This window comes from Myodes glareolus, chromosome 12 (assembly GCF_982192425.1).
Source record: "Myodes glareolus chromosome 12, mMyoGla1.1, whole genome shotgun sequence".
Lineage (NCBI taxonomy): Eukaryota > Metazoa > Chordata > Mammalia > Rodentia > Cricetidae > Myodes > Myodes glareolus.
In genome coordinates, this window is record NC_142037.1 from 79,063,335 (window position 1) to 79,084,308 (window position 20,974).

Consider the following 20,974-nt stretch of genomic DNA (forward strand, 5'->3'; position numbering starts at 1 on the left):
TTCGTTTCCTTCTCTGAATTTTCTGAGCACTGTCTAATAAATGTATATTGTTCTAGAAGGGGGGATGTTTTTTAAAATGCGTTTTTAAGAGTTTAAACAGCTAGAAACTTGAGATCTATTGAGTGTGTAAGTTAAAAGTCTGGCTTATGCAGTTTACTGCGGCAGCCGTTGGCCTGAAATGGTTATTTTAAATTACACGTAACTAATTAGTTCTTCAGTCACGCCAAGCATTGCTCTTCCTCCATAGCCACATGCTCACCCTCAGAAAGATGGCTGTTGCACATCCCAGATAGAAAGCTGACTGTGAAATCATGCTCTGGCTATTACGAAGGGAAGCTGGGCCAGTGTCTGGTGACACCGGGATAGACACCAGCACCTTCACCATGGACATTGAGTCGTTTCAGCAGTCACTCTGATGTCGGTCACGTACCTGTGGCCTTCCGGCTGGTTAGCACAGGGAAAGAATGGTCCCCAGTACATAACTCACGTCTCCATGCCACACTCACCAGTTTCCCTACCGATATCGACTCAATTTAACTCGATGCAGCCCCTCAGAGAGTGTATGTTCAAGAGTGTACCACACGGTTATGTGTCAGAATTAGCCTCAGTTTCTCAAACCCCATAAGAGAAATGTCCTTATCTTCTCGAGAGTGGTTTTTGGAGCTTACATAGAAAGGCATTGTGGGTAGAGTGTCAGCACAAAGCAAGGACACGACTGTGGTTGTAAACATCAAAACTGCTTCACATGGACAACGGTGCTGTGTGCTTCTGCTGGGCCTTGATGTCCGTGGGTCCCAGTCCACCAGTCAGCACGTCCACTTTCTGCTCTCCCCACCATCCCAAAGAAGAGAAGCTCTGTTAACTTCTTTCCCCATTGCTGAGGGCAAATACTCGATAAAAGCCACTTAGGGAGGGAGAACTTGTCTCAGCTCATGGTTTCAGGCGGATTTCAATTCATCATGGTGGGAAGACATGCTAGGGGAGCAGCTTTTCCCATGGTCTCATGCAGACAGTAAGCAGAGAACTCAGGCCAGAAGAGAAGCAACTGCAGATCTCAGAATTCCTCCCAGACACTACTCTCCACCACCCAGACCTCAAGTCCTCCATGTTCCACAGCCTTTAAAGTAGTTCCACAAGCAGGGGCCTATGCCATTTTCTTCTCTGTTGCTATAATAAAACAGCACAATCAGAAGCAACTTGGAGAAGGGAGGATTTGCTTGGGCTTACCCGGTTGAGAGGGCTAGGAGTCCATCATGGAGGGGAGGCGTGGCAACAAACAGCAGACATGACAGCAGGGGCTGAAGGCCACATCCTGAGCTCCAGATGGGAAGCAGAGAGAGCAAACTGGTAAGAAGGCAGGGCCTTGAGCTCTCCAAGTCTGCACCCCTAGTGATATATTTCCTCCAATGAGGCCACACCTCCTGGAAATAGTACAACCAACTAGGGACCAGGTGTTCAAATGCTTGAGACTATGGGGGGGGGGGATGTTTCTCAGTCAAACCAACTGGGGCCTATTGTTTGGAACATATGTCCATGAAATAATCTGGAGATTTGAGATGCAATCCATAATGGAGATCAAAACCCGTTGTCGAAATGTAGCTCATAGCTAACCAAACATTGTTTTCATTTCATGTAGAATAATTGCATATGTTTAATATATTACTTTTGAACTGATTTTCTTATACTTCAGGCATGGTTCTATGTATGTGAAATATCCCTAAATCTTCAAATGAAGTAAAGTATATTACGATTTTAAGACTTAGTCATCATTTTATTTGACTACATAAAGTCTTATGAGTAAATGGTTATTTTTTTCAGCCACTTGTCTATACATGTTTGAATGGAAGTTAAAAACCCAGAGTGTCCTATTCTCAAATAAATGCTTGTAATATATAATAATATATAACATATAATCACATTCTATTATGATAGAATAATGCATAGTTTCATTATAAAATAATAAAAAATAAATACCATGCTTGTATTTTACCAGATGCAATGCTCTTGGTGGCCGAGCGACTGGAAGGACCATTCAACATCGAGTCAGTCATGGATCCAATAGATGTCAAGATCTCCGAAGCCATCATGAACATGCAGGAAAACAGCATGCAGGTGTCGGCAAAGGTATGTCCCTTAGCACTGTCTCTCCTAATGCATGCCCGAAGTGCAGGTGTAGCCACCTGAAAAACAGCGCTGATGAGATGTGTGGGCAGGGGTTGTAAATTCTAGTGCACTGCCAGCAAGCTTCTCCTGCTGGACCACAAATTTACTTCTTCATTTAAAGTGTGTAGCAAAATGGCATTGAGAAGGGAAATAAGTTTCTAGTTCACAGCTACTCAATCATGACAAAATTTTTGGCTGCCTGACGTTTCAGTAAGCCCCAAGAATGTCTGACTAATCTCTTCCATATGTGAGCAATTTGTGGGAATTTGATGTTCGACATTCCTATACCCCATCGCTGCATCCTCTCAAAACTTGTGACTATAGCATCACCTGTGCAGACAAAGCACTTGCTGTACGTGGTCAACGGGAAATAGCCAAACATCTCCATTGACCGACTTGAAGACAACGTACAACCTGCATTAATGAGCCTTTGAGGGAAATGTTCTTTTGTATATAAGAGGTGTACACATATTAGAAAGCAAGACACATCAGAGTCCATAAATCACATGAGACGGAGGTCCTGAGTTTGTCGCTGCAGGGGGACAAGCAGCAGGTTTCCGGCCTGTGCTTGTACTCACCCAGTTGGAGGTAAACAGGGCTCACCCTGAGCAAAGTGAAGAAATCTGCAGCCGGGTTGAGCATAGTCTTCCATGGCCTCCTTTCTACCCCCCTTCTCTCTACCAGCATCTCCATGACAACACCCACCGCCTCCACCTCAGCCCACTGAAATGTGCCAAGAGTTACATGGTCTGCTTACTTCAGTTTTTAAAAATGCTTTGTAGAAGGGATTTCACATATAGTCAAGGAAGAGGGGAGAAGCAGAAGTGCAGAGGGAACCACGGAGGTTCACCAGGCCTCCTTGACTGTCCTGGTCAGACAGGGATTGAGCTTCTCAGAGTAGACTAGGAGGAAGTTGGGTAAGGAAGACTGGCCTGCACTTCACTCTCTCTCTGGGAGATGACTGAGCCTAGAGTTTTCTAGGCTTGACTCTGGGCTTTAATGAACCTGAGGTGCTCAGGTAGAGAAAGATGTTTGAATTACCATCAGCTGTTGGGGAAATAGCACATTCGGGGCTTCCATGAAAGGCCATTTTCTTTCTTTACTGAGGAAAAAAAAAAAAAACAACTATCCATTCCTCTCAAATCCATCACCTAAAAACCAATTAGAGTTGTTTTGAGAGGCTTCACAGCCCAGCAGTGCTGGAGTAACTGAGGCTAGGGTTGGGGAAGTTAAAAATAGCTCTAGAGGAGAGTCCCAAAGTGGTGGACAGTACTATCTACGGCCGAGACCTGCTTCTCAGAAGTAGATGCCTGTGTCCATTGTGCATGCACACGTTCAAGTCGTTCTTCTGCCTCTTAATTCATCAACTCAAACGTAAATATGTATTCGCAATCCACAGTAGACTAGGCTCAGCTTCTACATCAAAGACCATTTTCAGAAGGAAAGACAGATAGGAAGCAGGCGAACCAGCGCATAAACAAGTAAACAGTATCATGCCAGACCATTGCAGGTGATATGAGTGTGCCCCTTGCTCCCCAGTGACCGGACAGATTTTTATATCAAGTTCCTACTACTGGATTTTTCAAGAATCCCTGATTATTAAATAAATAAAAAGTAAGATAGCATCCCACTGGTCCTGCTTCCTAACTGGTCCCTTGGCTTTCTTTCTTAAAGCCACTGAAATCTGTCCTTCATTTAGTAGTTGAGGTATTTGCAAGCACAAACCAGGTAGAGCACCTCTGCTTCACCTTTAAGCATCTCCCTTCTACCTCTGGGGTGGAACCCAAAGCCCGGCAAGATCTTGTGTCTTCTGCCTCTGCCTGTGTGCACAGCTCCCTGGTTTGTGTCTCAGCTTCTTGTCTCAGCTTCTTGTGGCTTCCCCTGCCTATGATGTCCCTCCCTTCTGTCCCCTCTCAGTTGATTCCTCTTGTGAGTCCCCCATCTGGACAATTCTTATGCCATCTATTACAGACTAGAACTACACATCTGTTTGGCACTTGCTCCCCAGCAACCTTCTTTTGACATCACTAGTCACAAGGGGCAAGGATTGCTGTGTGTGTCCTGTGCACTGAGAACCCAGCCCTGGACATGGAGCATGGAAGCTGTTGCCAAATGCTTGTAGAAATAATTTTAGAAAAAAGTGAGGAGAGAGGGAGGGAGAAAGGAAGGAAACTCTACTAAGTTAACTCTGGAGAACTCGGAAGAAAGCAACTCTCTTGCTGATTGGTTCTTAGTTCTATTGCTATGGAAAAACCACCATAACCAAGGCAGGTTGTAAAAGAAAGCTTTGAATTGGGGGCTGGCTTCTAACCTCAGCGGGTGAGTCCATGATATTAATAGTGGGAAGCATGGTAGCAGGCAGACGGGCTCTAGAGCAGCAACTGAGGGCTTACATCATCAGTCGCAGGCAGCAGGCACAGAGAGGGACAGGGACAGAGGCAGAGAGATGCATGCATACACAGAGAGGGGAGGCAAAAAAGGAGGGGGGGCTGGAATGGATTTTTGAAATCCTCAAAGTCTACCCCCAGTGGCCCACCTCCTCCAACAAAACCTTCTCCTAATTAGGAAAACATTTCCTCATCTTTCCCAAACATTCCCACAAACTGAGGACCAACCATTCAAATATCTGAGCCTATGGGAGCCATTCTCATTCAAACCATTACATTAACCATATTCTGTTGGACGTGTAGGCACACACGGTTAATATCAGCACTCGAGAGGCAGAGGCAGACAGATGTCAATGAGGCTGAGGTGCCAACTTAATCTGCATAGTGAGTTTCAGACCAGATCTGCCTTACCCCTCTCCCCACATACACACAGGAAAAAGAAAGAGAAGAAAGAAAGAGACCAAACAAATCTGAAGAGTGTGTTGCCTAGATTATATTCTTTACAATATATACATCTTTATTTAAAAAAAAACAATTCTGTTTATTTACAGAATACCACATGATGTTTACAATATGTCTATCTTGTAGAAATGCTAAATCAAGCTAATTGGCAGGACATTTTCACATCCTGTTTTTTTGTTGTTGTTGGTGGTGGTTGTTTGGTTGGTTGGTTGCTTAGTTGGTTGGTTGGTTTTGGTGTGGGTGTGTGCGTGTGTGAGTGTGTGTGCTGAGAAATCTACTCTTGTAACAAATTTCAAGCCTATAGACTATTATTAAGTGTAATTTAAATGAAGTAGTCTACCAGCAAATTCTCTAAGAGGTCAATGAGGTGGGGTTTTTATCAGCAAAATATGAATAAGATTTTTTAATGGAATTTACTTAACTATCGTAATAGTACTGCTGTTTTAAAAAGTGACAGATTCCGTGAGAAATGCCATAATGAAGGCAGAAAACCATATAGGGCCTGTAAGGTCACACACATGAGCACATGCAGTAGGAAGGGTCACAGTCACAGCCTGTAAGGTCACACACATGAGCGCATGCAGTAGGAAGGGTCACAGTGGCAGCCTGTAAGGTCACACACGTGAGCGCATGCAGTAGGAAGGGTCACAGTCACAGCCTGTAAGGTCACACACATGAGAACATGCAGTAGGAAGGGTCACAGTCACAGCCTGTAAGGTCACACACATGAACAGTGCCGTAGGAAGGGTCACAGTGGCACCATGATAGGTGGACTGACAACAGAACAGTGAATCTGATAGCCTGACATAGAGAAGAATGAGTGGATGGAGCTACAGGAGAGTAGAGAAGACGGGGAAAAGAATAGCCAGGCTCTCCAAGAAAGTCAATATATAAAGAACATTCAGTGGCCTTCTGAAAAACTAGCAAAAGCTAATGAAACAGAGGTGCCAACTGTGGAGGACCTCGAGCTGATTGTCTGTTTCCCTTTATGATGTTCAATGCTTTCCAGGAAGACAAATTCTAATTGCATGTCTCTGTTTCTCTTGTCCGGTGTAGTCATTCATTTCTTCCCATCTTTCCTCTAGTTTTAGTAGTACACACACACACACACACACACACACACGAATGTGTGTATGCACACACTCTTGCATGCACTCACACACACATATGAACAGACCACCTTAAGATAAGAGATGCCTTTTCCTTAAATGTTCTCATCATATTTAGAGGAAGGAGAACCAATCCTCTTCTGCCTCATAATTGCGATGGTGAATGTGAGGTTTACAGACGAGGAAAAAGTCCGTTCCCACTGTGGATAGTTATGCCCTGTCTTGTACGAGGTCTGCTTGCAGTGGGCTTATCAAATCCTTTTCATTCTGCTATTGATCCCTCAGAGAGGCAGTTCAGAATGAGGTCCAAGAAGATTCTGTTGGAACATATATTGTCTGTGCCCAAGTGTGCAACAAAGTTATAAAATGCTCTAAGACATGACACTGATTTAAAACTCTAGGTTTCTTTTCTCATTGTGAAATATTTGTATATGCATATACGTTGTGAAAGGGTGGGGACTGAAACGCATTAATTTTGTTGTTGCTGTTTCCTCGGTAGCACAGAATGACAAGTAGCAATGAAAGCCATCATAGTTACTATTGGTTGAACTCTGACTGTATCCATTCAGCAAATATCACAGCATGTTCCGGGCACAAGGAACACTATAGAAGGGAAACTGTGCCCTTGCTTTGCTGACAGTTTCTCTCTCTATGCCTTTTCTAGAGATTTAGTTCCAAGCCTCCCTGGAATCCTGTGAAGCACCCATTTGCTTGTTCATCGAAAAGCAATGTTAAATTTACGGAGATGAAACAGTTAGACTTAGGTCAGACAGCAAGTGGGCAGAGCTGTGATGCAGCCAGATCTGCCCAGATCAAAAGGAAAAAGATTTACCCAGCATGCCATAGTTTCCTTTATAAGCTTCTCCAGCCAGGACCAAATGTGCTCAGCACTGGCAGTACCAGCTGCAGGAGGGAGCGTGGCCTGGCACACTCTGGGGAGCCTGTGGAGGAAAAGAAGAAGTAGATAGTTCAAGTACAAAGACATCACATTCAGTAGCTTCGCAATTTTCATGAGAGACAAGGGGGAGCTCTTACTACTGCCCGGTATCCCGCCCAGAGGAAAGCAGTTCAAAACTGCTCATTGGTGGAAAGTCTCTAAAGAAATGGTGGTGGGTGGGGAGGCTCCCTGAATCAAGTTTCTGCTTTGGAACTTTGGATCTGTTGATAATCTTCCTCTTATCATCTCAGGGAAGATAAAACTGATTCCACCGGATAGATTATTAGGGATAATTTCAAATCTAACTCAGGAAGATTAGTTTTTCTGATAGAATCTAAACTTAATAAATTCCAACTGAAGCCCTTCTATTCAATTAACAGCTAGTATAGATGAGTATGGTGCCCATTCTGGAGGAGTGAGACAGCCTTAAGGTACTTAATTTTCTCTAAACTATTCTTCCTGATTGTGTTGCTCAAAAGAAGAACAAAAAACCTAGAAGAACATTAAAGAGAATATAGCAACTTCTGTTGTTGTGGGGAGGCCGTTTGTTGGTTCCCAGCCACTTAGCCCCAAAATAATCACACAGAAACTGTATTAATTAAATCACTGCTTGGGCCATTAGCTCTAGCTTCTTATTGGCTAACTTTTATATCTTAATTTAACCCATTTCTAGTAATATCTGTATCACCACGCAGCTGTGGCTTACCGGGTAAAGTTCTGTCTGGCTCCAGCAGGTCTGCATGGCTTCCCTCTGACTCCGCCTCCTTTCTCCCAGCATTAAGTTTAGTGCCCCCCCCCAGCTCTGTTCCTCTATAGCTCTCCCTCCCCAACTCTCTTCCCTGTACCTTTTCTCTTTCAAGGATTTTAGGGATAAACACTATCTTGAAAACTCAAATAGTAAAAGTATTTTCTTTCCTATCAGAGGACATTACCTAGAATTTATCTTTTTACTCCAGCAGTGTCTTCTCTTTCCATTTTGTGGGTTCCTTATTACATGTGTTCTTTGTAAGGAAATCAGAGTATTCATATGTTATGGGTTTTTTTTTTTTTTGGTTTTTTGTTTGTTGGTTGGTTTTGTTTTTTGTTTTCTTTTTTTTACTTTCTTTCTCCTGACCAGTATTCTAAATTATATGAGAACCAGAGTTGTATCTTAATTAGGGTTTTCATTGCTGTGAAGAGAAACCATGACCACAGCAACTCTTATTAATGAAAACATTTCGTTGGAGTGGCTCACAGTTTCAGAGGTTCAGTCCATTAGCATCATGGTGGGGATCATGGCAACATGCAGGCAGATGTGGTGCTGTAGCTGTAGCTGAGAGTCCTACATCTTGCAGGCAACAGGAAGTCAACAGAGACGCAAGGTGGTATCCTGAGCATAAGAAATCAGACTTTCTTTAGGGAAAAAACCAGTTTTTATAATGCAAAAGGAAAGCTCAAATATGCTAATGTATAAAAAAAGTATTGAAGAAAACTAGTTTTAGCTTTTTTTTTCCTTTGAAAAAGAGGTTCTAATAGTGCTTCCCCTTTTGATGATAAAGAAAAGCTTTTATTATCTCTAACGTAGGGGGATTTACCTGGAGACTTTCTTTCACCTCAAAGGCAAAGGGTGAGATTCTATGTAACGTACTCCACTCAAGAATGGGTTAGCGAAACTCAGTGTAATTCAACACTCAATGTGTCTTCAGGAGCAGAGAAATAAACATATTTTCTGTGTCTCATGGAAATTTTTTCTCAACTTCTTCTTGCTTTGCAAGGAAGTTTGTCCAGTTCCATGTTTCTCCCAGACAGGTTCTTCCCATTCTCACAAACACACAGTCCTTGTTCATGCTTCTGATCACTTCCTTTCTCCTAAGGAATTGTGATCTGGCCTGACACTCATGGAATCACAGCCTCGGGTAGCCTCTGTGCCTGTGAAGGATTTGCCTCTGCGGGAACAACTTCTGCTTGAAGAGTTGGCCAACTCCCTTGGTGTAAATGCCCTTGTTATGGCTACTTCCAAACCCGGACATGATATCACTGAGCACAGAGAGACACACCATGATAAAGCAGCCCTGCCTTGTAAGTGTGGTTAGAACAAAAATCCTCAGAAGTATAGAGAACAGTCCAGTGATTAGGAAGTATAGGAAGGAGGAAGCTTCATATAGATAGATAGATGATAGATAGATAGATGCATATAAATATATAGTATTATTTATGTAAGTGTATGCAACATAATGTTTAATGATCATGTTTAGCAATTTATTTGCAAAATTACTAGAAATGCCTCAATTCTCCTCATCAGCAACAGGATCCGGTCCCCACACTGCTGCTCTAGGAAGCTCCCTGGATTCTCAAACCTGGACCGATTCTTCCTTCTGGGCATTCCCTTTACACTGCTAGCTTTCCAGCTCCCTGCTCTCTTGTCAAAACACTCACGAGAGAGAGGACATGTCTGAGATTCATATCCACGCTACTTAATTTTGGCCAGCATAACGCTAAGTTTGTGTCTATTTGCTGAATCATGGGGTGAATGGTTCACAACCAAGCTGATGTGATTCATGCGTTTACTTATATCCTGCCAAGTGACCTTAAAGAAGTTCTTTCAACCTTATAAACAAAGAGCATGTGAAATAATCACTTAACTAGGCAGAGAGAAATGGGGCTTCTTTTCTCTCCATACACTAAAATATGTTATGCTCAGTTCCTTGAAACTCTGCCCTCGGATCATTTGGAAAGAATATCAAGATATCCTGCAGTGTAAGGAATGCAAAACCAAAAAGAAAAAAAAAAGGTCTCAAGCCAATGGAAAGAATTTGTTTTTATTGAAGAAAAGATTTTAAGAAGTACGCAGTACATCTGACGTACCCTGGAACCAAGCTGTTTAAGCCTTGGAAGTAAATTGTTTAAACCTTAAAATGTACATGGCAGCCAGCTTTTGAGAAACCAAAGTCAGTAAAAAGTGACCAAGACAAAAACTGATGGCTTGGCTTGATTCAGAATCCTGAATTCTCTTAACAGGATGCTGAAGCCGTCCAGGGACTCCGAGTTTGCCAGAGAAGTTGGCCAGGGAACCACTGCAATCCATCTTTAAGGAAAGAAAAACATGAGTCAGGAAGAAAAGAGAAAGAATAATGATGAGAAAGAGGAGGGAAGACAGGAAGACAGGTTGGAAGGAGGAAGGAGATTGTTCCGAAATGAAGGGGTGAAAAGATGGTGTAAGACAAGGCATTCCGCGAAGAGACTGGCCAACCTAAACAACAATGAAAATCTGGGGATTTGAAATGTTTGTATCATTAATCCAATGATTTTAAACCAAAGAAAGAATAATTATCAGAACTGTTAAGTTGTATCCAGGACGATGTGTCAGACCAAAGAAAGAATAGTTATCAGAATCATTAAGTAGCATCCAGGACTTTGTGGCTTAAAACGTTAGCGGGAGGCTGTGAGCAACCAGGGAAGACCTATTGTGAACTTACACCCTGGGGAAAGTTCCATTTATTGATAATATGCTAGTCCTCTAGTTACTAACTTGATGAACTGCCTTTGGAAATATTTGAGGCTACTCACATTTACCTACATAAACATGTGAATATCCTTACACAAACATACATTTCGGTCACCTCTTCCACTTTGATGGTTACTTTATTTGTGATTGTATGGGTTTCTATGCATGGGTATGCACAGATGACTGCAGTGCCCACCTAGACCTGAAAAGAGTGTCAGACCCCTGGAGTTGGACTCACCGGTAGCTGTGCGCCACCTAATGTGGGTCCTGGGGATGAAGTCAGGTCCTCTGCAGCAGCAGTGTGCACTTGTAATACCGCGTCATCTCTCCGCTGCTATCATTCTCACTGAGAAAAGGCCTTCAGCTCTGCTCGAGTTGGATGATTTGGGTGATTGACAGCAGGGAAAGAATACAGCTGTTACAATGAAGGAGTGCTCCTGGCCAGGATTCTGCCCAGACAATGTTGATGTTAGGAACAAACTCTTTGTAAAGAGTCCAAATGACCTACCATTTTGATCTAACCAATGCCATTGGCTGATCTCTGGATCCAGTCCCAGTAATCCCTCCAACCCACTCATGTTCATGTTTTTTAGTTTTAGTACTCACAGTTCACTGCTGTCCAATGAACTTAAAACATCCTAGAAGTAGACAACAGATACGTTTTAAATTGTACATCATTTTCGGTGGCGTGATGACGTTTTACATTGTCTTACTCCATCATGCCATGGATGTGAATTAACCCCTTTCTTAGTGTGTTTATGTTGTATACACAGCCCAACACTTAGGGACTTCCCAGACATCTTAATTATAGAGTGACTGTCACTACCACAGTGCTCACATTCAAAGAACTCTTATTTTATTCAGAGATGGACCCAAAACACAAGAATGGTGATGCAAGCAATTTGAATGTGCCAAAGATGGATCTTGAAGTTCTTCGTTTAAGGGAACAGGTGAAAAAAATATAGTTAAATATATATAGGCAAAAAATTCTCTTGACGAGGTTCAGTTCTCTAAAGTTTCTGGCATTCTGTAACACACGGGTGACTCTAATAGGCATAGAACCTGTAACTCTTAGCTTAATCTACCAACCAGAGAGCCAATACAACTAATTTGTAAGTGAGATCTTCCATTTCCTAACCGGCTTATTAATTTTTATAAATAGCTTATCAAATGATCAAGAACTAGGATTTTTGTTCTAGTTATTAATTTTAGTGAAGTTGTTTATTGAGCTTGGATTTAACTCGGCATAGTAAATGGGGCAAAGACAACAGCTGTATTTTTCATATGGGTGCATGGTTTGCCGGAGTTCTTCAGGCTGAGGAAGAAATATTCAACTATGGTTTGGAGGAGACAATGGCTTATTTGAGATGAAGTGTGTGAAGGTGTAGTGAAGGGTCTCCACGGACACTCCCAGGTGTAGTGAAAGGTTTCCCATGGACACTCCCAGGTGTAGTGAAGGGTCTCCCATGGACACTGCCAGGTGTAGTGAAGGGTCTCCCATGGACACTGCCAGGTGTAGTGAAGGGTCTCCCATGGACACTCCCAGGTGTAGTGAAGGGTTTCCCACGGATACTCCCAGGTGTAGTGAAGGGTTTCCTATGGATACTCCCAGGTGTAGTGAAGGGTTTCCCACGGATACTCCCAGGTGTAGTGAAGGGTTTCCCATGGATACTCCCAGGTGTAGTGAAGGGTTTCCCACGGATACTCTCAGGTGTAGTGAAGGGCTTCCCACGGATACTCCCAGGTTTCTTTACTTCCCTTTCCTGCTTTTACTCCTCATTACTGGTGACCACATGCTAGGTGACTTCAACAAATGCAAAATGGGGAGATGATGCTAAAACTCTTACTTACTTGTAGTTATTCGTTTCTGATTTTTTAAAAACACACGCTATGTGCTGGGAATGCATAGAAGCTGGGATACGGTGATAAAATGTTTCAGATTCTATTTTTCGTAGAGCTTAAATTGTTCACCCAGAGCTCTGTGCAATCCATGCATTTGACTTGTTAGTCAGTATTTCTATGAGTAATTACAGATTGTGTCAGTTAAAATAACAAGCCTTTGTATTTCATTTTTTCAGTTCACTAAGCTTCATATTTCATCTTTAAAATGACTCTGAAACTTGGGAAGTCATCTTGTCCCAGTGTCGTCCGAGTTTAAGATGAAGGACTAATGCTCATACTTCAAACTTCTAAGTTCTTGTTAGTGACTTACTATAGTCAAAATGTATTTATCACCCAATATTTATGTTGAAAGTTAACTCCTGGAACATTTAACTATAATTACAGGAGTATCCCTTATGAAAGAGACCTGAATGGGGTCTTTCACTGGTTCATTTGCTAAATCAGGACTGGGCAAGAAGGTGCCATCTATGAATTGCTGGTACTTAGACCTGACACTTCCCAGCCTCTAGAACTACAGACGTTTTTGATATTTATGAATGATCCCGTTGAAGATATTTCATCGTAACACTTCAAATCCCCAAAACACTTGTCTGCTGCCCCACAGTTCTGTGTTACAGAAATACCCGTCACACCTGGACCCATTCTACACAACCCTGTACTGGCTCACTGATTCTTTGTTCCCTTGGATATAAATGAAATAGAGTGAATTCCCCAGTTAGTCTTCACACAGAGAGTGAAGTCATCAACACTGGAATACAAATTAGAATCTAATAAATAAAGAAAACACCATGTAGTCTCAAAACGTCAAGTCTGAGTGAATCCAGGCAAGAGTCATCCAGTCATCTGTATTTAAAATAAAACACCAGGGCTCCACTTTCAAATTTCAAAATGATATGTGTTAACCATAGTTTTTGACTTAGTAAAAACCCACTGATTAGAAGGTACAGAGATGGGGATGCTTTCAAACATCCGCTGAAACAGAGACTATCTACAAGCATTGTCTCTCAAGTGGTCAATAATGACTTCGCTGAATATGTCTTCAAAGTAACAAAGACAAGGCAGAGACCAAGAGGACAGGGAGACAGCTGTAGGTACCTCTGAAAAGATGAATGTTGTATTTGCCTATGAGAAGTATGGTAATAGATTTTGGTGTTTAGGTTCTAAATACATTAAGAAACCAATGACTAAATGCAAATTGTTATCAATACACCTCTTACTATTGCCCCTCTCCTCCTCCCTCTCCTCCCCTTGTCCACCCTTCTCCCCCTCCTCTCTATAAAACGATAAAATTGTCTCTTCCTTCGGTGCTTCCCTTTCGATGTCAGTGTCTTTCTCTCAAAATGCCAAGAGACTTTTGAGACATCATCTCCTCAGAAGGAGAAGAACCATGAGGCAGGGTGCTCCCCAAAGCCAAAGTCTTTGGGGTTGGCTGTATAGGAAAGATGGTTTCTTTTTTTAAATATTTATATATTTATTATTCAATATTCTGTCTGTGAGTATGTCTGCAGGCCAGAAGAGCGCACCAGACCTCATTACAGATGGTTGTGAGCCACCATGTGGTTGCCGGGAATTGAACTCAGGACCTTTGGAAGAGCAGGCCATGTTCTTAACCATTGAGTCATCTCTCCAGCCCAGAAAGATTGTTTCTTTGAGTATCCATGGCATTGGTCTACAATGAAGTTTCTAAATATTTTCTGGGGCTATCTAATTATCCCTTTCCATATTTATTTCTTCGAGTAAATCAGGCAGAAAGGAACACTGTGGCTACTTTTTAAAGGGGTGGGTCTAAAGAGGTGTTACCTTTTAAGTATATAGCCTGCTGTTACAACTTCTAGAAACTTCTGTTTTGCAGTGAAAAAAAAAAAAAGACTCATTTCCGACCTGTGCTGAGGAGCGGCAGCACCAACCTTTAAGGCTGTTCTATCCGAATCTCATTTCTCTCAGCAGGCTTGAGCCCCTCTCATCTTGAGGTGGAACTTCCTGGAGGAACCCTGCCACCCTCCACATAACATCCTGAACACACACCCCAGTGAATGTTCCTAAGTTAACACACGGACTCTGTGGCTTCTGCCACATCTTTGATCTCCTATGAATAATGTTGTGTGGGGAAACACAGATCAGGGCCTTGAGAATCGATAAGGAAGATGCTCTTCCAGAGCACCCGAATTTGACTCTCTCGTTGGAAGTTCTTTAGTGGCTTTAATTTCAGCTCCAGGTAACTCAATGCCATCTTCTGGCCTTTGTGGGCACTACACTCATGTGTATAAGCCCACACACAGGCACATATACTTAAGTTTGTTGAGTTTTTTTTAAGTAAATAAATAAACATCTAGAAAAAAGAAGAGGAAAAAAAAGACCAGGCCAGATGTGTTCCTTTTCACTTTTTTTTTTTAGGTCATTTAGAGGAAGTATAAGTTACAGACTTGTGTAATTATGTAGTAATTATCAAGCACTTGTTTTCCAGATAGTGGGTTGTGAGGTCCTGCTTCATAATCTGCATCTGAACACAACTACATGCCAATGTGGTAAATGGCATTATTATCTCTGTTAAACGGAGGAGGGGCCCTGCAATGGTGATGCACGCCTTTAATCCCAGCACTGGGCCTTTAATCCCAGCACGGGGGTTGCGGAGGCAGGCAGATCTCTGTGAGTTCAAGGCCAGCCTGGTCTACTGAGCTAGTTCCAGGACAGCCAGGAGAAATCCTGTCTCGAAATACCAAAATAAAAACAAAAACAAAAAAATCACATATATACATACATACATACATACATACACATACGTACATACACACACATACATCACACACACATATTCAGAACGGAAGAGAAAGATGGCGCTCATAGATTTATGAGCTCCTCTATTTATCCACACAACTCAAGCTGGTCTCACCCCATCCATTAGCCATTTGTCCCTCCGCTTTCCCTTGATAAACACAGCTTCAGGACTCTAAAAACCATCTAAAGCTAAGCTTGCATCTCTAGCCCACCACTTGATCTACTCTCATTTAACCTCAGAACCTGCCTATCATATTACAGATTGTCACCTATTTCTTCTTTTGTTCAAAATATAAAATACTGGGTACCTCAGCTACTGAGGCCCCTTATATTGACCTAGACTTAGGTCTCTGTGGTCACTGAGCTATTTTAGCAGACTCAGAAAACAGAAATACTCCAAATTTCTGGCTAATAATTCCATTTGTTACACACCCTATGAACCCCATGTTTTTAAACACTTTTCTAGCTAATGGGTTACATGTTGTCTTACTGTCTGCAGGCTAATATGACAATATACAATGAAGCAGACAACATGAACAGCAGTCTTTCCGCTGTAAGGTCACTGATCCTATTCACTACCCGCCATCTTCCCACTCCGTCAGAGATGAGGTCTCAATTTAGGGATCTGGAGGGACACAGATATTCAGACAATGTGCGTTCTATGGGGAACTGTGAGTTTCACTCTGTGTGTTCTCGGCTGCAGAATGGACATGAGGTTTGTTTTTAATTGGTTCTCTTCATGACACTGGCACAGAAGTCTTCCATCATCCTCCAGACAGAGCAGACAAACTGGTACTCAGGGGCCTCTTGTACCTGTTCTCATTGAATTTCTCAGAATTCAGCAATATAGATTGTAACCAGCTTGGAACCCTCCCACGAGAGGGTCTGTCTTATACTGGGTCTGTTCTTCTAAGAGTGGAGTAGTATGTCTGTTTAGGGATAGTCAAACTTTGAGGTCGTCGTGAACAAGTTTTTATGAACATTCCCAGCAGATTTAGAGGATCAGTAGCATGGTGATATCGATGGGGAGAAAGTGAGCCTTTTCTTTGGCTTGGCCATAGACCCAGAAATTCCTGCTTCGAAGCTACCCTCCAAAATCTAAACTAGGCATTAATAATGGAAAGTTAGCAGGCTGTATTAAGTACTCTGTGATCGGTTAACACTTGCCAAACAAATCCACCACCACATGTGAAACCTCCCCCCAGAACCCCAGAATCCATTCTTTGAGGGAATCTGCATTCCTGTGATTTCCCTGGGTTCCTTGAGTCAGACTCTCCCTTCCTGAGCTGCGGTTAGAGAGTCTATCAACCCTTCCCATGGCCAGGCCTTCGAAATCTCAGCAAGGCCGTTGCTATTAATCCCCTGCTCTATCTTTATATTTCTTAAAAGTCAGGTGTCATTTTCAAAGCAATCCGAAACAGCCCGCTCAACAGACCCCCTGGAGCTTTGGGGATGGTAAGACCCTCCATCAGCGGTGACCTTGGTACAAGGAAGTGATTTAAACACTGGGGAAGAAAGGGCCCACTATCTTTATCACACTGGTTACACCATCAACTTCAGAAACTGGGAGAGAGAAGAATAATCAATAGTGTGTTAAGACCAGCCTCCAAGAACACCAAGACAAAGTATCCCTCTGCTGCAAAATGCTGAGTTGAAGAAGAAGTTTGAATGCAAGAAAGAGAAATTAGTTGTAGTGGTGAAGCAAAATGGATTGTGTCTCGAGATGGAATTTGTCATGGGGAATGGCACTCAAGGGCTCTCTGCGTCCTTCAGGGCGATCACATAATATGCAGGATGACAAATGCTTCAAGTTGAACAACACAGAATCAAATAACAACACAAGAATGAGCACACTGCAAATTTGCATGTGTGGGATAAGAATGGCCACAAATAGTTGAGGAAAGTTTCTTCAGTTGAAATTAAAATACAAACGCATCATTTTCTCCTTTCCCTCTCTACTCTCCAATTCCTCCCATGTACTCCTTGCTTTCCCTCAAATTCATGACCTCTGGCCTTTTTTTTTCTTTAATTCTTACTATATACATTTTTCCTAAATTTAGAACTAAACATATAACTACAACCGCTTAGTCAATGTAAGATTTCTTGTGTGTATAGATTTCAGGGCTGACTCTGTGGTATTGGATAACCAACTAGGGACCTCTTTCTTAGAGAAGACTGACTCTTAACATTCCTTTGTTGCCCGTAGATTTATTTTTGCTAGGGTTGGGGTCCTTTGAGATGTCCCCCTTGCATGTTAGCGTGTATGCTGTTATCATTCTTATTCTAGGTCTCGTTAAGACAGACATGGTTTTGAGAATACCTAGGTTTAGCTTCCCTAAATTTCAGGAGAGGAACTATCACAGCAGACATCCTGTCCCTCGGACTGTTGCCGTCTTCCTAACCTGCTCTTTATCCATGATCCCTGAGCCTTAAGTGAAAGAGCTGTGTTGTCGGTGAATCAGTGACGCTGGGTACCAATCACTTTTCTCTGCATTTTGATTGTTTATCATTTTCTGTAATGGTCTCTGTCTGTCGTAGAGAACTTTGCTGATGGCTGAGAGCTACACTTACTTGTGGGAATAAAGATAAATATTTAGAATACAGTAGGGATTCTGCTAGGTTAGTGAACTGGTGGCTATAGGTTTGCATACAAGATGCATGACCTCACTAGCCACTGGTAGCTGTCTAGGTTTCCAGGAGCAGGCATTGGCCTTTTAAAAAGCACCTGGGAGAAAATAATCATCTCCTGTATACAAATGTTAGAAACATAAAGATATACTTTAATATGTTCTTAAAAGGTTTGCTATGTGTCTTAGGGTTCTGTAGAGTGTTAATATAATATATATTATATAATGTATTATAAAATGAATATATGTGTACTACATACATGCATATATATGGGATTTATAGGAGTGGCTTATGACCGTTGTCCAGCTAGTTCCACAATGACTGTCTACTAGGGAAGGTCCGAGAATCTAGTAGTTGTTCAGTCCGTGATGATGCTGGGTGTCTTAGCTGGTCTTCAGTAAATGCTGGAATCTTGAAGAATTAGGCTCTAATGCTAGTAAAGCGGGGGACTTAGCAAGAGTGAGAACCGCCAGGCAGAGGCTACGCATCCATCTTCCATGTTCTCATATAGGCTATGAGCTGAAGGTGTGGCCCAAGTTAAAAGTGAATCTTCCTACCTCCAAAGAATTGGGTTAAAATTGGGTCTTCCCACTTCAAATGATTTAAGTAAGAAAAAAAAATCCCTCACAGGTCTCCCCAGGCACTTGGGTCTTAGTTAGTTCCAGATGGAGCCAACCAAGAATAGCCAACACACTCTGGTTCCTGAAAGTCTAGGAAAGGAATTATCTCTTGGTAACTGGTACAAAGGAGAAAGCATCTAGAAAGAGTGAAGGAAACATTCCCACACCAACCTGAGTGAAATCACTATGGAAAAAGACTGGCATCTCAGTCCCTAAATTCATTACAATAAAATGTTTGATTTCCCACAGCAGCCCTAACTGTGACATGAACAGCTGTCAACATCAAAGTTAGAAGGAAATGCCATTATGTGGATTTCACCCACATTCGCTTGTCCTATTTTCACACCATTGGCTCAGGAGAATGTTTCCACAAAGTTCTTCCAGTAGAGATTTTCGTTATTCCAAAGGGAGCCCCTCAAGTCTGGTGACTTAGGTATGCCGCATGTGAAATACACTTGGCGTGTTAGATAGCGTGGCTCCCAGACGGCTGTGTGCTGAATGCCGAACCCAAGATCACTGAAGAATGTGGACCACAACTGGTTTAATCCTGAAACCATGCTATGAAGAATCTATTATCCTTCCCGTATTTCATGGTTGGTTCCTGCTGTTTCTAGTGGTTATATTCCGTGTGGTCAGGCAAACTGACTTAGCATATACTGAATCCTAATTTCCTAAGAGAAACACATGACTAGATGCTGCTGGTTAGTGTATGACGAGACAACCCAACGGGAAGCATGTTCAAATTCGTTTCTGTTTAAGAGACCTTATTTAAGGGCTGCATACTTAATGAACATTGAACCCAAGAGACCTAGCTCGAAGCTGAAAAAAAGTGTGTGTCAAATGTGTGTTGTCCTTATGAGACACATCACTTCCTTCCTGGTGTCTGGCACACTAGACAGTGTTTAAGCTCTGTCTGCACCAGGGACCCATTTATCCAGTGAAATCACAGAAAAAGCACACATAGTGTAAGAACATAGATCAGGTGGACCACAAGAAGGACTGGTCTTCAGTGTGACCTGGAAACTAGAAATGAAAGAGCCTTCATTCAGGGCTGTCCCAGAGCATGCACAGGGGCCACTCAGTTGTTTTTGCCACATTGTCTGTATTAACAAATTCTCATGAGTACTCATTTGAGAATTTACACATAAATTTCCACTCCAAAGACAACTCAGCAGATATGGAATCTGTTGATAGTGAGGGCCAATTGGTTCTATGTGGTAAACCCATCGGAGGACACGCACACAGCTGGGTCTCTCTGTATTTGTGTGGCAATTTCCCCCACAGGTGTTTATACATCTTTAAATTCAGAGAGTAGAAATTAGAGATTTTTGAAAGTAAGAATTTCATGCAAAGATGTGGCAAGCCTTGCGTTGCTTGCTTCCGGGTTGTGAGTTTAGCATCAGTTTCGTGCTGACGATGGACACTCGCTCTGCTTCTCCTAGGTCTTTCAGGGCTGCGGCCAGCCCAAACCTGCGCCAGCTCTCAGGTCCGCTCGCTCAGCCCCAGAAAATTTTAACACACGTTTTCGGCCCTACAACCCTGAGGAACGACCCACCACGGCAGCAGGCACGAGCTTGGACCGGCTGGTGAGTACTCCGCTCGCTGACTGTGAGGCCAGGTCATTTGCTCCTTGAGGTCTGGGCTACAGGATTCTTAGCGCTGGCTGGAAAAGCCATCGTACCTGCTCCTGTTCTCAATAGAATGGTGGACAGTAAGAGTTGTTTTGTTTTGCTTTGTTTCCCATTTAGGTCATGAATTTATTTAGGAACCCTGACTAAATCTGCTAGCGCAGTGACTAAGAGCCCAGCTTCATATTTCTTTGGAAATGTTGCTCTGGAAGCCCAGTTGCTGGATCCCTCAGATGTCTAATTACAAAACCACATTTCTAATTCATATGCTGCATTTCTTTTCTTTAAATGATTGCTCATGTGATTATAATATCCTGTTACTTTCCTATGATTCCTCATATGCTAAGCTTGCTCTTTGGAAAGTCTTTCAGGAAGTTCCAAATTAATGTTTGTTTGTTTTTTTTTCGTTTGTTTGCTTGTTTTTTTTTGTTCTAAATGCCTCTTTAAAATAGGGATCTTAGGGCCATTTAAATCTGTGTCGAGGACTGGGTGGCTTTTATGTAAGAAAAATTTATCTGGTGATGGCGACTATATATAATAAATGCAGTTTTTAATGTGTTTTTAAAAAACAAATTTGGGATAAAAATTAAGAGCTCTTAATTTCAAAGAAATATGGTCTGATCATTTCCAATTCAATGTCTTCAATTCATAATGCCATAAACAATCGCTATACCTGCGCTGTTAGCACCATGAATACTGTTTTGCCAATTATCCTGATGCAGAATTAACAGATACATCCCCAGGGTCAAACAACATTTGAACCACATCTGATTGTGTCATAGAAACTCAATCCTGAGGGTTGTTGGTTATGAAATACTGTTATTAGTCACAGTTATGAATGGCTTTATGGTTTTAGTTAATGCCCCTTCTACAGTGTAG

The 20,974-nt window shown here is 42.2% G+C and overlaps 1 protein-coding gene across 2 annotated transcripts in view; it reads left to right on the forward strand.

Moving 5' to 3' along the window:
• Positions 1-20,974, forward strand: part of Gpc6 (glypican 6) — a 1,010,052-nt gene that overhangs the window by 903,462 nt on the left and 85,616 nt on the right. For both annotated transcript variants that reach the window (XM_087912307.1, XM_048421923.3), the window contains exons 5-6: positions 1,994-2,124; positions 19,910-20,053. In XM_087912307.1, the coding sequence (XP_087768433.1) occupies positions 1,994-2,124; positions 19,910-20,053 (275 nt within the window). The remainder of the gene's footprint in view (positions 1-1,993; positions 2,125-19,909; positions 20,054-20,974) is intronic.